Source organism: Neodiprion lecontei, chromosome 3 (genome assembly GCF_021901455.1).
Source record: "Neodiprion lecontei isolate iyNeoLeco1 chromosome 3, iyNeoLeco1.1, whole genome shotgun sequence".
Classification (NCBI taxonomy): domain Eukaryota; kingdom Metazoa; phylum Arthropoda; class Insecta; order Hymenoptera; family Diprionidae; genus Neodiprion; species Neodiprion lecontei.
Genome location: NC_060262.1, coordinates 11,362,302 through 11,375,767, shown reverse-complemented (window position 1 = coordinate 11,375,767; position 13,466 = coordinate 11,362,302). Strand labels below are relative to the sequence as shown.

Sequence of the window (13,466 nt, the reverse complement as noted above, 5' to 3'; positions counted from 1 at the left end):
GTTGCGAGGGAAACGAGGAATATTGTGTCAATTTTTGTGTAAAGGTTTGTGAAACGTTTAATATTTAATTCTCGGTTGGGAGCGGACAAAGCTGCGTAATGTTTCTTTGGTACGTTCCGTTTGCCCTCTTTATAGTAGCTACTCGAATGATGCCGTCTTTTCCTGGGTACACTTCGACCACCATACCCAGTCTCCACTGCATGCACGGGATATTCTTGTCGATGATGATGACGATTGTGTCGACTTTGATTTCACCCTTTGACTTATGCCATTTTTGTCGCCTTTGTAATTCATGAAGGTATTCTTGATACCATCTTTTCCAAAAATCTTGGCGAGCCTTCGTGATGAAGTGCCAACTCGAGAGACGATTTTCTGGAACAGATGAAAAATCATTTTCGACTAACATAGTCATAGGACGACCAATCAAAAAGTGAGCCGGCGTAAGTGCAAGGGGATCGTTTGGGTCTGTAGAAATAGAGCAGATAGGTCGCGAATTTAATATGGCCTCTATTTCGATTGTCAAGGTGTTGAATACTTCAAAAGTCAATAATTGGTTGCCTATTGTTCGGTAGAAATGGTGTTTGAAAGACTTGACGGCTGCTTCCCAAATACCCCCAAAATGAGGAGATATAGGAGGGGAAAAGTGCCAAATTATATTCTTTCGGATGGCAAATGTATTCAGATTCTTCTTGAAATCTTCTGAGTTTAAAAGAGCGTATAATTCGCGTAATTTGTTATTTGCACAGACGAAATTTGTACCGTTGTCGGAATAAACGTGTCGAGGTATTCCCCTTCGTCCGATAAAACGTTTAAACGCGCCTAAAAAGCCATCTGTTGTCAAGTCACTCGTTATTTCAATATGAATGGCTTTAATTGACATACATATGAAAATGCACCCGTACGCTTTTACCCGATTGCGATTTGGAAGTTTCTTTTCTTTTATGTAAATGGGACCGAAGAAATCGACCCCTACATGGGTAAAAGCTCCCGTAGCCTTGACACGCGACTCCGGAAGATCTCCCATTCGAGCATGGAGTAAACTCGGTCTATGTCGAATGCAGCGCACGCATCGTCGTACAATCTTTCGAACTTGATTTTTCCCGTCTGTTATCCAAAACCGATGACGTATCGCGCTCAAGGTACCTTGAATCCCGGCGTGAAAGTTCTCATGGTGAATCTTTTTGATAATTAATTCGGTTACATGATGCTGAGGGGGCAACAGAATAGGGCACCGATAATCGTCCGTTACTTCAGCATGTCGTAAGCGTCCACCTACACGAAGTAATCCATACTCGTCTAGAAACGGATTGAGAGAGGAGAGTCGTGAGCCTTTTGCGCTACCGGTCTTTTTTATATATTTTATTTCGTCTTGAAATTGTTCTTGTTGAATAATTTGCAGAATTCGGCGCTCTAATTCGATTTTTTCTTGCACGCAGATATTTTTTTGAACATATGTATTGTTTCGACGTACACGAAGACAAAATGCTAGCACATGTAACATTGTTTCATACGAAGAAAAAAGTTTGAACAGTTCGTTAGGCAATTCGACTAAGCAACAGGTGTCTTTTGACCTTGAAATCACAATTTCTAAGTTCTCTGGCCATTGATTTTTTGGTTTTGAAAGCCACGATGGTCCCTTGAACCACGTCGTGTTTTTTAGAAATTCAGCAGGAAGTTGTCCTCGCGAAAGTGCATCCGCTGGGTTATCCTTTGTACGCACGTGTCTCCACTCGACCTGATCTCGAAGAGATTGAATTTCGGAAACACGATTTCTTTCGAAAACTTTCAAGGTCTGTGGAGATTTTTGAAGCCATTGTAATACGGTTGTCGAATCTCTCTATCTAATAAAAAAGTTTCAAACAAATGAACGTAGAAAAAGATTATAATAACAATAGTAAAAAAAAAGATTATAATAACAATAGTAAAAAAAGATTATAATAACAATAGTATACGCATGAAGTTGGCGGTGGGCCGAGATCCCGAAAACAAAACAAAAAGCATCTAGGAAACCCTTTGACAGCTGTCATCGGCTGTTTATGACAAATATCTTCATAGGTATCTGTTTCTGACGCGCAAAAAATGACAATGCAAATGAAAATTATCAAGATGATTCCCGACGGGAATTGTCTTTTTCGCGCGTTGGCGTATTGTGTATACGGGACTCAAGATCGACACGCAGAGGTGAGACTGAGTATCGTTTCAAATATAGTGGATAATTGGTCTACATTTGCGGGTTTTATTACAGGTAATGAGTCAAACGGTGCTGTGATTAGGTCACTTGGTGATTACAAATCGCACATGAAGAAAAATGGAATATATGGGGGAGAAGCAGAATTAGCTGCAGCTGCGGACATTTTTAAAATATGTTTAATCGTGTATCGCGAAGAACAAATTCATCCGCACCGGATCGGATCACAAAATGAAATACAATTCTCACTACTCTTTACCGGCGACGGAGACAGTGGACACTTTGATGTCTTGCAGAACCAAAATAAAATTCAGACAGTGAGTAATAAGTATGAAAAGTAACAATCAAATAATAGTAAATCTAAATATATCACCAAACAGTCAAAAGGACAGCCCGGATTTACGATGACAATGGAGAAAGAAGGAGTTTCAAGCAGCAGACAAGGCGATGAAGATGGTGGATGGTCGGAAGTATCACAAAAGAAAGAGGAAAATAAAATTGTAAGTGCGAAGAACCAAACAAGCCATAGAATAATATCCATCAAATATTCGTATAACTAGGTAAGAGGACAACCAGGATCGATATTGACCACAAGAGAAGGAGGTGTTTTGCGGAATGAACAGCAACGCAAATATAGAGAAAAAAATAATATAAAGAAGGTGATTTTGGAGAATAACCGGCAGAGCGGTAGTAAAAATAATTCAACGAAGGGTGTAGAAGAATTGGAAGAATCGATTGTGATGATTGATTTGGAAAATAAATCAAGAGGACGACCAACCAATGTGATCGACATAGAAGAGCGAAAAATTAGACGACGAGAACAGCAGCGAAAATATAGGGAAGCGAACAAAAAATATCATACTGGCTTTTCAACCAACGAACAGAAAGGAGGAGTTTCAACCAGCAGACAAGGCGATGGAGACGGTGGATGGTCGGACGTATCACAAAAGAAAAAGGAAAATAAAATTGTGATGATTGATTTGGAAAATAAATCAAGAGGACGACCAACCAATGTGATGGACATAGAAGAGCGAAAAATTAGACGACGAGAACAGCAGCGAAAATATAGGGAAGCGAACAAAAAATATCATACTGGCTTTTCAACCAACGAACAGAAAGGAGGAGTTTCAACCAGCAGACAAGGCGATGGAGACGGTGGATGGTCGGACGTATCACAAAAGAAAAAGGAAAATAAAATTGTAAGTGCGAATAACCAAATAAGCCAGAGAAGAATAATAAACAAATATTTCTATAATCAGGCAAGAGGACGACCAGGATCTATGTTAACCACAAAAGAAAGACGTGTTTTGCGGAGTGAACAGCAACGCAAATATAGAGAAAAAAATAATATAAAGAAGGTGATTTTGGAGAATAACGGGCAGAGCGGTAGCAAAAATAATTCAGCAAGTCAAGGAGATAGATCGATACCAATAGAGAAGGAACACCAATTTTCAACCAACGAATGGAAGCTTAGATTGATGAAAAAAAGAAAAGCAAGCATAGAAGGAATTGAAGTGGATAGCAAGAGACAACGAGATAAAACGACAGACGAAAACGTGTGTCGACGACTTATAAGCAAGAATAACGTGTCGGAAATTCATGTTTGTGATGAAATATTAAGTGACAGTGATACGTTGAAATCGATGGAGAAGGAACTGTGTGTATTCAGCCAAACAATAGAAGATAACAGAGACAGGTTGGAATTAGACAGAAACAGAGAACGAGTGGAAGCAATGAACAGTGAATCAATCATTGCTGAGCATCGTTACAACGGGGATATTGAAAAAGGCACTTTTAAAACTGTAGAATAACTACACATGGGTGAAATGAACGTAAAATGTAAACATTGCAATGCAGAAAGGTTCAAATATGAAACAGGAAGGGTGGCAAATAATTGCTGTCATGGAGGAAAAATAACATTACCACCATTAACGGAATATCCTGATGTACTTCAACGTCTGCGAGAAGGGAATGACGAAGTATCAAGACACTTCAGACAACATATACGATCATATAATGACGCGTTTGCGTTTGCATCATTTAATTGTACCGTGGCAGATATGGGGAATTCAGGACCATATGTGATGAAAATAATCGGGGATGTGAGTTACAAAATATCTACAAGTTTAGAGACCGCAAACAATAACCGACCGAGATATGGACAAATTTACATCTACGACTTACAAACTCAGCTAGCGCTGAGAGAAAATGATGCAAGAAGAGCAAATCTGTTAGAAATTATTGGTAGACTGATAATAGATATCAATCCTTATGCAGCAAATTTTAAAACAACGTACGAAACACAATTTCATGTAATCTTTGTGTTATTTCAATATAGAAAATCTATTTTACTTTGTTTTGTCTTTCATTTAATTAGCTTTATTCCTTCATAAAGTAAGTATAGGTAAACCTACGCATGTCAAGAAAGTACAAAGATCTCTAAAAACTTGATCAGCCGTAGCTTCTGCATTAATAACCAAGATCGGAGCTGATAAAGAAAAAAAGGTTTGTTTTATCAACCAATCCTCACGAACCTCATGAAAAGCTCTGAGGAGCTCTAAAGAAATGTTCGATTCTTCTTCACGAAAACGGGAACTGACTCGGGCGAAAATAGTTTCTGGGGAAACTCGCAAATAAACAATTGAATCTACTCTGAGCTCAGACGAGCGAAAGCGAATATCGAAATTTTTCATCAATCAATGAAATTCGAAGTCAACTTCGAACTAAATTTAAAGTGAAAAATGTTGAATAAATTTATTTAAAAAAACAAAGAATTGATATCAATTATTTGTACTTATAAACCAGACGCAGTAGACTCTATATCTCTATACGTAGATATACGTAAAAAAATCTGAAAATAATAACTATAGCAAAATAAGTCGCCGAATGCAATTGGGGTTGCATGGCATCGGGAGTTTTGTACATGTGAGTGGATTCGTTTACGAAAATAATCTGAGCAGACCTACATAGGGAGCCAATAGCAATGTCGGGTTGATCGGAAACAACCGACTAGACAATACGTAAGGAAATAGTGAGGCGCGCAGCGCCGAGATGGGGTTGGCGCGCGAAGCGCGCAGGGGCGAAGCCCCTAGTCTGACCAAAAAATAATTTTATCGAGATGAAATTCGAAGGTCGACCGAGCTTCAATGAAAAGTCGCGAAAGAGTTAGAGCGCCGCAAAGTTCCAACCGAGGAATAGTAGTCCCATCTTCATTTCCCTTTAAGGGAGAGACACGAGATTTTGCGCAAGCTAGTCGTACGATCGTTTCGTTATTTTGATTCGTAGAACGCATATATAAGCATGCTCCATAGCCTATCTTACTTGCGTCACAAAAACCATGAAGCTCAATTCGCGTTGGATCTTTGATTAAAAGCCGTCGTTCTACGGATACATCGCGTATGAGATTCATTTGGCTCGCGAAAGAGGACCAAATAGTAAACAAGTCCTGTGTGACTGATTCGTCCCAATCGATTTTCGCGTTCCAACATTTTTGCATGATGGATTTTGCAGTTAAGATTATTGGGCCTAACAAACCGAGAGGGTCGAAAATTTTAGCGATTTCCGATAAAATGATCCGTTTCGTAATTTTTGTTGTTAAATCAATGGGCTTTGCACTGTAGACAAAAGTGTCACGTTGCGAGTTCCAAGTTACTCCCAACGTTCTCAACACGGTATTTTGCTCCACCGCGCAATCAACTCCGAAAATTTTCTCATTAATGTTGTCGAGAGCGTGTGTATGATTTGACATCCACTGACGTATAATAAATCCGCCGCGTTTCAACAACTCGATGACTTGATCACGTACTTGTAAGACTTCTTCCATAGAATTCCCTCCCGTAAGAAAATCGTCGACGTAAAAGTCGCGTTTTAGTACCTTCTGCGCCAGCGGAAAAGTCGCTCCTTCATCATCCGCGAGCTGTTGAATTGTCCGAATAGCTAAATACGGTGCGGACGCAACACCAAACGTCACAGTGTTCAGCTCATACGCTTTTATTTTATTTTCGTGGTACCAGAAAATACGCTGGTATTTTCTATCGCGAGCGTCAACGAGAACTTGTCGGTACATCTTTGCGATATCAGCTGTGAGCACGTACTCGTACATGCGAAATCGGAGTATATGCTCAAACAATTTATTCTGTATGGTCGGGCCGACCATCAACGCGTCATTTAAAGAAATGCCCCTTTCAGTTTTCGCGGACGCGTTATACACTACCCGTAGTTTTGTCGTTGAGCTTGATTCTTTAATCACAGGATGATGAGGCATATAATATCCTTCTTCAATTTCATTTTCTATTAATGACATATGCCCAAGAGTTATATACTCTTGCATTACTTTGCTATATTCCGCAAAAAGATTTGAATCCGTTTTGAATCGACGTTCGAGACAATAAAAACGACGCAAAGCTGAAGATCGAGAATTGCCTAGTTCGATATTCTCTTCTCGGAATGGCAAGCGCACTATGTATCGTCCAGCCGTATTGCGCGTTGTATTTTTCCTATAATGTGACTCACACAACGATTCTTGGGAATCTTTTGTGTTTTTCGTATAAGGCTCTTCGATTACCCAGAACTTGTTCATTTGTGACGTTAACTCGCTATAATTGCACGTCACACGATTCTTTGCATCTTGAGAATTATTTCCTCCCACGATTGCCCAGCCAAGCAAAGTCTTTTGGGCGTAAAGGTCGAAATTTCCTTGGGATAAATTGATCTGATCGATAGACAACAATGATATTGTAGCACCCGAACCTATCAACATATCTATTGGACGGGGTATATTGAATTGCGGATCGGCTAGTGGTGAATCAGGGGGAATGTTGAAGTGTTTTCGCGGGAAGATTTTGTTCGGTGAGAATTCTGCGATTTTCGGAATCATTAGAAAATTCAACGATTTTTGATAATCGCTGTGCAACGATCGGAAGCTAATATCAATACACCCGTTTGATTTCGTTTCCATCTCGTCGATCGCACTGATGGATATCGCACATTTGCGTATAGGTAAATTTAATGACCGCGCGAGTTTTGTTGTGACAAAATGTGCTGTTGCGCATGTATCGAGTAATACTCTTGCTTGAATAAATGTCCCGTTCGCGTTTCTTACACGAACAATCGCACTTATTATCAATTGTGGTTGAAAAGTGTGTGCAGCGGTACTCAAAGCAATGTTGGCTAGTCATGCTTGTTTTTGAGGATTATTCGTGTCTTGATCTTTTTTCTGGTAGGACAACTGTCCCAATTTCGTCGCAGATTCTCCGTGTAAGAGCGTATGGTGATAAACGTTACATCGCTTGCAATGGGTGGCGGTACAACGCCCGGGATGAGCGCGAAGACAATTGCGGCAAAGTCTTGCTGTTTTAATTACGTTCCATCTTAGATTGATCGGTAATTTTTCGAAAATTGGACACTTGAACAACGGGTGAGATTCTTTGCATTTGGGGCAAGAGTCTGAGGTACCCGTGATGAAAGCGCGAACGCCCGACTCGTGTCGTCGATATTTGTTTCCGCTCGAAATTTGATGTCCGCCCCGTTTTATAGCGATACTTCCTCCCCGCCGCGACTCATCTCGTTCAAAGGTGCGAAGTCTAAATATCGTCTCATTAATGAACTGATAAAATTTGTTTAATTCCGGTAGCTCGTCCAGGCTCAAAGACTCTTCCCATTTTCTATGAATATGCACTGGCAATGCCCTTTCTAATATTCTGATGATGACTCTCTCGTCTGGCTCTACTTGCAAGGATTGTAACATGCTCATGCGTTGTCAATAGTCGAAATGTTTAATATGGCATCGAGATGCTTGGATACGAGCACACGTTTGCGGTCATAAGAATCGGTCAAAAGTTTCCACGCGTTCTCGTAATGTTCCGCGCTAAGATCGTAGATTGATAATTTGTTGAGAGCTTCTCCTTGTAACGCGTTTCTCAAGTAAGTGAACTTTATGACGTTATCTATGTCAGTACGCGACTCTACCATAGACTTAAAAGTATTCTTGAACGATAGACACTTGTCGTGATTTCCATCGAATTTCGGAATTTCGGCCGCTGGTGATTTCAACAATCTCTGTCTCTCCATGAACGTTGAATTTCCGATAGGCGCGGTAATATTATTTTCGGCGTTAGCTACTTGCATCGTTTGAATTCGGCTCGCGACCCGGTAATATTTGTCTCTGAGACTGTCAATCTCTTGTATTTGTACGTTATCGGCATCGAGAATAGCGAGTTCGTCATGGTGTTCTTCATACGCGTGAAATAAAACAGTAATTCTTTCTAAGCGAAGTTTTGCATTTACGTAATCAATCTCCGCTTGTTCGAGCCCGTTGGTCAATATATTCAATTGTTCGTTAAGGCCTTTGCCTTTTTGAACGATAAGGGCAGCCTTTTTCGCGTCTCGACTCATTTTTTATCAAGGAAAATATAATATTACAATCAAATTAAATGAAACTGGTAAAAATGTAACAAGGAAAAACTGAACGTATTCTTTCAACGAGGTATGAAGCGCGTAACGATAATCTTCGAACTTGTTATCACAAGGAGTGTCCAATTGTGTTCACTTATCTTTTTTGATTGAAGTTATCCGTGGTGAATGCTGCTGGTGGAGACTGGGCGGCTGTTGTATCGTGATGATGTAGTCCAAAACGTTGACAAAGCAGAATTATAATCCAATGGGAAATGCTGACCGAGCTTCACAGGATGTACTGCCACAAATTCGATGAGACAAGCTCGATCGTATGATTCAGTTGAGAGACAGCGCTCGTTCGTATGATTTAGTTGAGAGACAGCGCTCGATCGTATAATTCGTTTGCCAAAGGCAATGGGTTTATATGTTTTTTGCTCCGGGACTCCGTGCGTACGATAAAAAGGTTTCGCGATAACTGAAACTTCAGTTGCTACAACAAGAGTCCTTTTTTTGAAAGAAGACTCTCGCGAGCTAGCAAATGTTATTTGTTTATGTGTGTGTTGTAACCAATATTTTTATAACGTTGAGGGTAAAACGATAGAACGATAATTGGTTACCCTACGGCGCAGTCACTAACCTGAATAATTAGATAGAGAGAGAGATACTAAGGGAGAAAGATACGATTGTTGGGCGCCAGACGCACATGCGTCAAAAATAGATAATTAGAGAAAAAGACAAAGGTAAAGGTAAAGGTAATAGTTAAAGGTAAGGTCAGGTTCTACGACGGTTTTTGCACAGTTCGCTCAGAGAGACAAGATAATGGTAGAGGGGCGGAGTCGAATCCAATAGATAAAATAAGAAACAGGTGAAGCAGGAATAATGTCAAATATATTAAGCAAGAAGCGATAAGTTTAATGACAAGCAAGCAGCTGAAGAGATTGAGATACAATTACGATAAGTGCGATAATTAACAATATTTACAGCCAGAGAAAGGTTAAGCGAGAGAGTTAACAAATAACGGAACGTTTTCCGAATAAGCGGGAAATATGCGCAAGCTCGCGATACTAAAGGTAATGATTAACACGGTTTTATGATAGATAGGCAGAACAGAAAAAGATATACTGTACTTAAATTAAGCGGTAAGCAAATAAATCATAAAATATGAGAAGCGATTATAAACACATGCGAAATACAACAATTGTAATAGTTATCACATTACCAGAATGATCAGAAATAGGCAGGCAGGGAATTATGAATTACAAGGTAAATTCAAGCGACAGGTCAAATAGAAAATTATTATAAGATATAGAGAATAACAGATAATACGTAGTCTCTAGTTTGCGGTAAGTGCGAGAGAAAGAGAGATAATATTCGGTACGATAAAAGGTAATTCAAGATAAGGCAAACAATATTCAAGATAATTAATATGCAACGTACGGCAAACCAAATAGACTACGGACAACTACGATCAGCGATATTAGCGAAGAAAATAGTGAAAAAGATGTTATGCGATACGGCACAATACTCCAATGTCAAATGAACGACGAGCGCGACCGCGCAGCGATGTAAGATCGCTCCCGCGGTACACTCACTAAGATACGATAATCAACGGTAATAGGTAAAGAGACAGATAGAAACTAATCAGAGAAAATATAACAAAATAGCAATGCTCAATAGCTAAGATAAAAATTGATCCTTCAACGGAACGCGCTGCTAGACAGCGATTTTAGACACTCAAATATTCCAGAAGAGAAAGATAATAAAATAAGCAATAGTCACTACAATGCGTAAGTAATAGTCAACTAGTCGCGAAGTTACTTGCAATAAGACAGAGAAAGGGATAAGATAAGAGATAAGAGAGAATAAGGTACGAGCCCAGGTGGCTCAAGCAGACCAACTGCAAGAGAGAGAGAGAGAGAGAGAGAGAGAGAGAGAGAATGAGTGAATGAATGAATAAGTTTTATTATGCCCTGGAGAAAAGACTCCGTGGGCAATGCGTACATGAAAATAGAGCAAATATAATCTAATGAAATATAATGTAATAAAACTTACCCTAAGAGCTTAAAACTAAGAAAACTAAGAAAAAGCGTGCAGAATCAAGATGCGGAGAAACCGCGAGCACAAAAGTGTAAATAAAACATAGAAATAGTGCAAAGAAAAAGAAAAAGAATAAAAGGAAAGAAAAGAAAAGAAAAGGAGAGTGGCCAGCAAGCCGATTCACCGCACGCAATGAGTGCAACCGAATATATTAAAGTTGCGAAGCCAACAAATGCGTCCGCAGATCTCTCTTGAAGGTGGAGAGACACTGCAGAGTTGTGATGCTAGGAGGAAGGGAATGCCAGAAATAAGATGCAGAGAGAACGAAGGAATTGCGTAATGTGGAGGTACGATGCAAGGGGATGGAAAATGTTGGTGTAGAGTGGAGACGAGTTGGACGAGTTGATGTGGGAGCAAGAGAGAAGAGGTCGTGGATGTAGGAAGGGACATTTAATTTGAGAAGCTTGAAAATAAGGATGCCCATAAAGTACTTTCTGCGATTAGAAACCGTAAGCCAAGATAAGCTATTGCGATATGGGGATATATGGATGTCACGACGTACGTTGACAATGAAGCGAATACAGTTATTGATTAATCATTCCAATATCAGGTTCTGTTCACCGGTTAAATCGATATAGGCGAGGCAACAATAATCAATAAGAGGAAAAACAAGTGAAGTTATAAGCATGATGCGCCATTTCTTCGATAGAAGGTTCTTGTTATATTTTAGGCGAAAGAGAGTGAAGTTCACCTTGGACGAAATGTGCATAATGTGCTTGTGCCACGAAAGATTAGATTGCATAATGATGCCCAGGTTGCGTGCGTGCGAGACATAGGGAAGCTCATTTTCCCTGACTCGAATGCGAGGGAGAGTCGAAAAATCAATTTGATTAATGTAAGCACCACTGCCCAAAATCATAACCTTTGACTTCGCAAGGTTTAACATGAGTTCATTCACCACAGCATAATTGAAGATATAATTCACGTCGAGAGTCAGATCGGATAGAGCACGAGCCAGGTCACTGGGGTAGCAGGTAAGATAAATCTGTGTATCATCCGCATAAGTGAGGTATTGGGTATAGTTCAGACCAATTCCAATATCACGGATGAAGATTGAAAAAAGAAGAGGACCAAGAACCGATCCCTGTGGAACACCCATATTGGTGGAGCACCAGGAGGAAACAGTTCCCCTGTCATCAACAACTGCTTGCGATCGCTTAGATAAATATGAGAAGAACCAGGCAAGCACTCCATCCGAGCAACCCAAGAGACGAAGTTTACGTAGAAGTAGGTGATGTGGAACCATGTCAAACGCCTTGCTAAAATCAAAGAGAACAAGCACCGTTAGTTTTCTGTCATCAACTACCTGTCTGATATCTTGGTTAAGCTTAAGCAGAGTAGTCAACGTGCTGTAACCCTTCCTGAAGCCCGACTGAAAGAGATTGGTAAGATCATTGACCTGAAGAAAGTCAGTAACCTGACCGAAAACAATTCGCTCCAGGGCCTTAGAGAGCTCGCAGAGGTTCGCGACTGGTCTAGTGTCAGATGGGGACGACGGCGGAACAGTTTTAAGGATCGGACGAATGAAGGCACATTTCCATAAAGACGGGAAATGTGACAGACGGAGACTAGCAATGAACATGTCCAGAAGGCTGTTAAAAAGAAGCAGGACAGCTTTATTAATCGCATAATTGGAAAGTAAGTCAGGGCCCTGGGATAATGAGGAAGAGTGGGGAACAAACAAAACTGACGACAGTGACTCAGCGGTTATCTCGGCAAACTCGAACACAGGTTGAGAGGGAGACAGTGGGCGGAGACATAGGGAAGATAGAGAGTCTCGATGGGGAAAATCAGAGGTTGAGACAGCGGAATAAAACTGATTAAGGCTATCAGGAGAAAAAAAGGAAAAAGGGGAAGATCCCCTAGCTCTAGTGAGACCAAGAGACGACAGCTCCCTCTAAATTCCAGACGGATCAGAGATCGACGAGATGCGTTAGCAGTAGAAATTATCTTTAGCGATACGTAATTCACTACAAAGGGCATTGCGATATTGACGGTAGACGGCCATGGACAGCAAATCACCCGTACGCCTAGCTCGATTATAAAGCGAATTTCTATGCTTAATTTTAGATCGTAGTAAATCAGTTAGCCATGGCGCCATCTTTCGGATTGTGGTCCATTGCTTCAGCGGAGCATGAGTATCAAAAGCCTGAGTGATGGCAGACGAAACACCACGGACCATATTGTCAAAGTGATCAGGAGAGGAAAGAGTAGAGAAGGACGGAGCATTTAATCGGGACAGAGAAGATGACAGCGATGCCAGATATTCTGTCACCACAAAGCGTTTAAGATCTCTGCGGGCAATCGTGTGGGCTGGGCGAGGATCGGGTTGAAAATTGTACGTGAGCTCGAGCAAATCGTGACCCGCAATGAAAGGAGCCGAGGATTTATTGAAAGAAAGGACCTTAGAGGAAGAATCGACTAGGAAAAGATCGAGTAGAGAGTGAGAGGTACTTGTGTGAAAGGTCGCTCCAGCCTCAACAATATGAAGAGCATGCGAGCTGGCAAATTCACGAAGTGAGTTTGATTCAAAATTATTCTGTAGTAGATTGCAATTGAAGTCGCCAGTTATGATGATGTTTTGATAGTTTATGGAAATAGAAGAGAATATGTCCGCAAAATTATGAAATAAAAAGCCTTTTGGGCGTCGATATATTGTAGCAAACAAAACTGAGCGGTCCTGGGCATTGCGAGTCTCAAAGATCAGATATTCTGGAGCATTGGAGAAATCAGGCGTAGAGAGCGCCAATAATTTAAAGCGTAACGATTTGTGAATGTAGCAGGCAAC

The 13,466-nt window shown here is 40.5% G+C and overlaps 1 protein-coding gene across 1 annotated transcript in view; it reads right to left on the bottom strand.

The window, feature by feature from the left end:
• Positions 1–31: 31 nt before the first annotated feature.
• The window catches only part of LOC107228051 (zinc finger protein with KRAB and SCAN domains 8-like), a 490,765-nt gene continuing 477,330 nt past the window's right edge, over positions 32–13,466 (bottom strand). Inside the window, exon 7 of the mRNA XM_046735784.1 lies at positions 32–372. Within this exon, the coding sequence (XP_046591740.1) occupies positions 65–372 (308 nt within the window). The 3' untranslated portion in view covers positions 32–64. The remainder of the gene's footprint in view (positions 373–13,466) is intronic.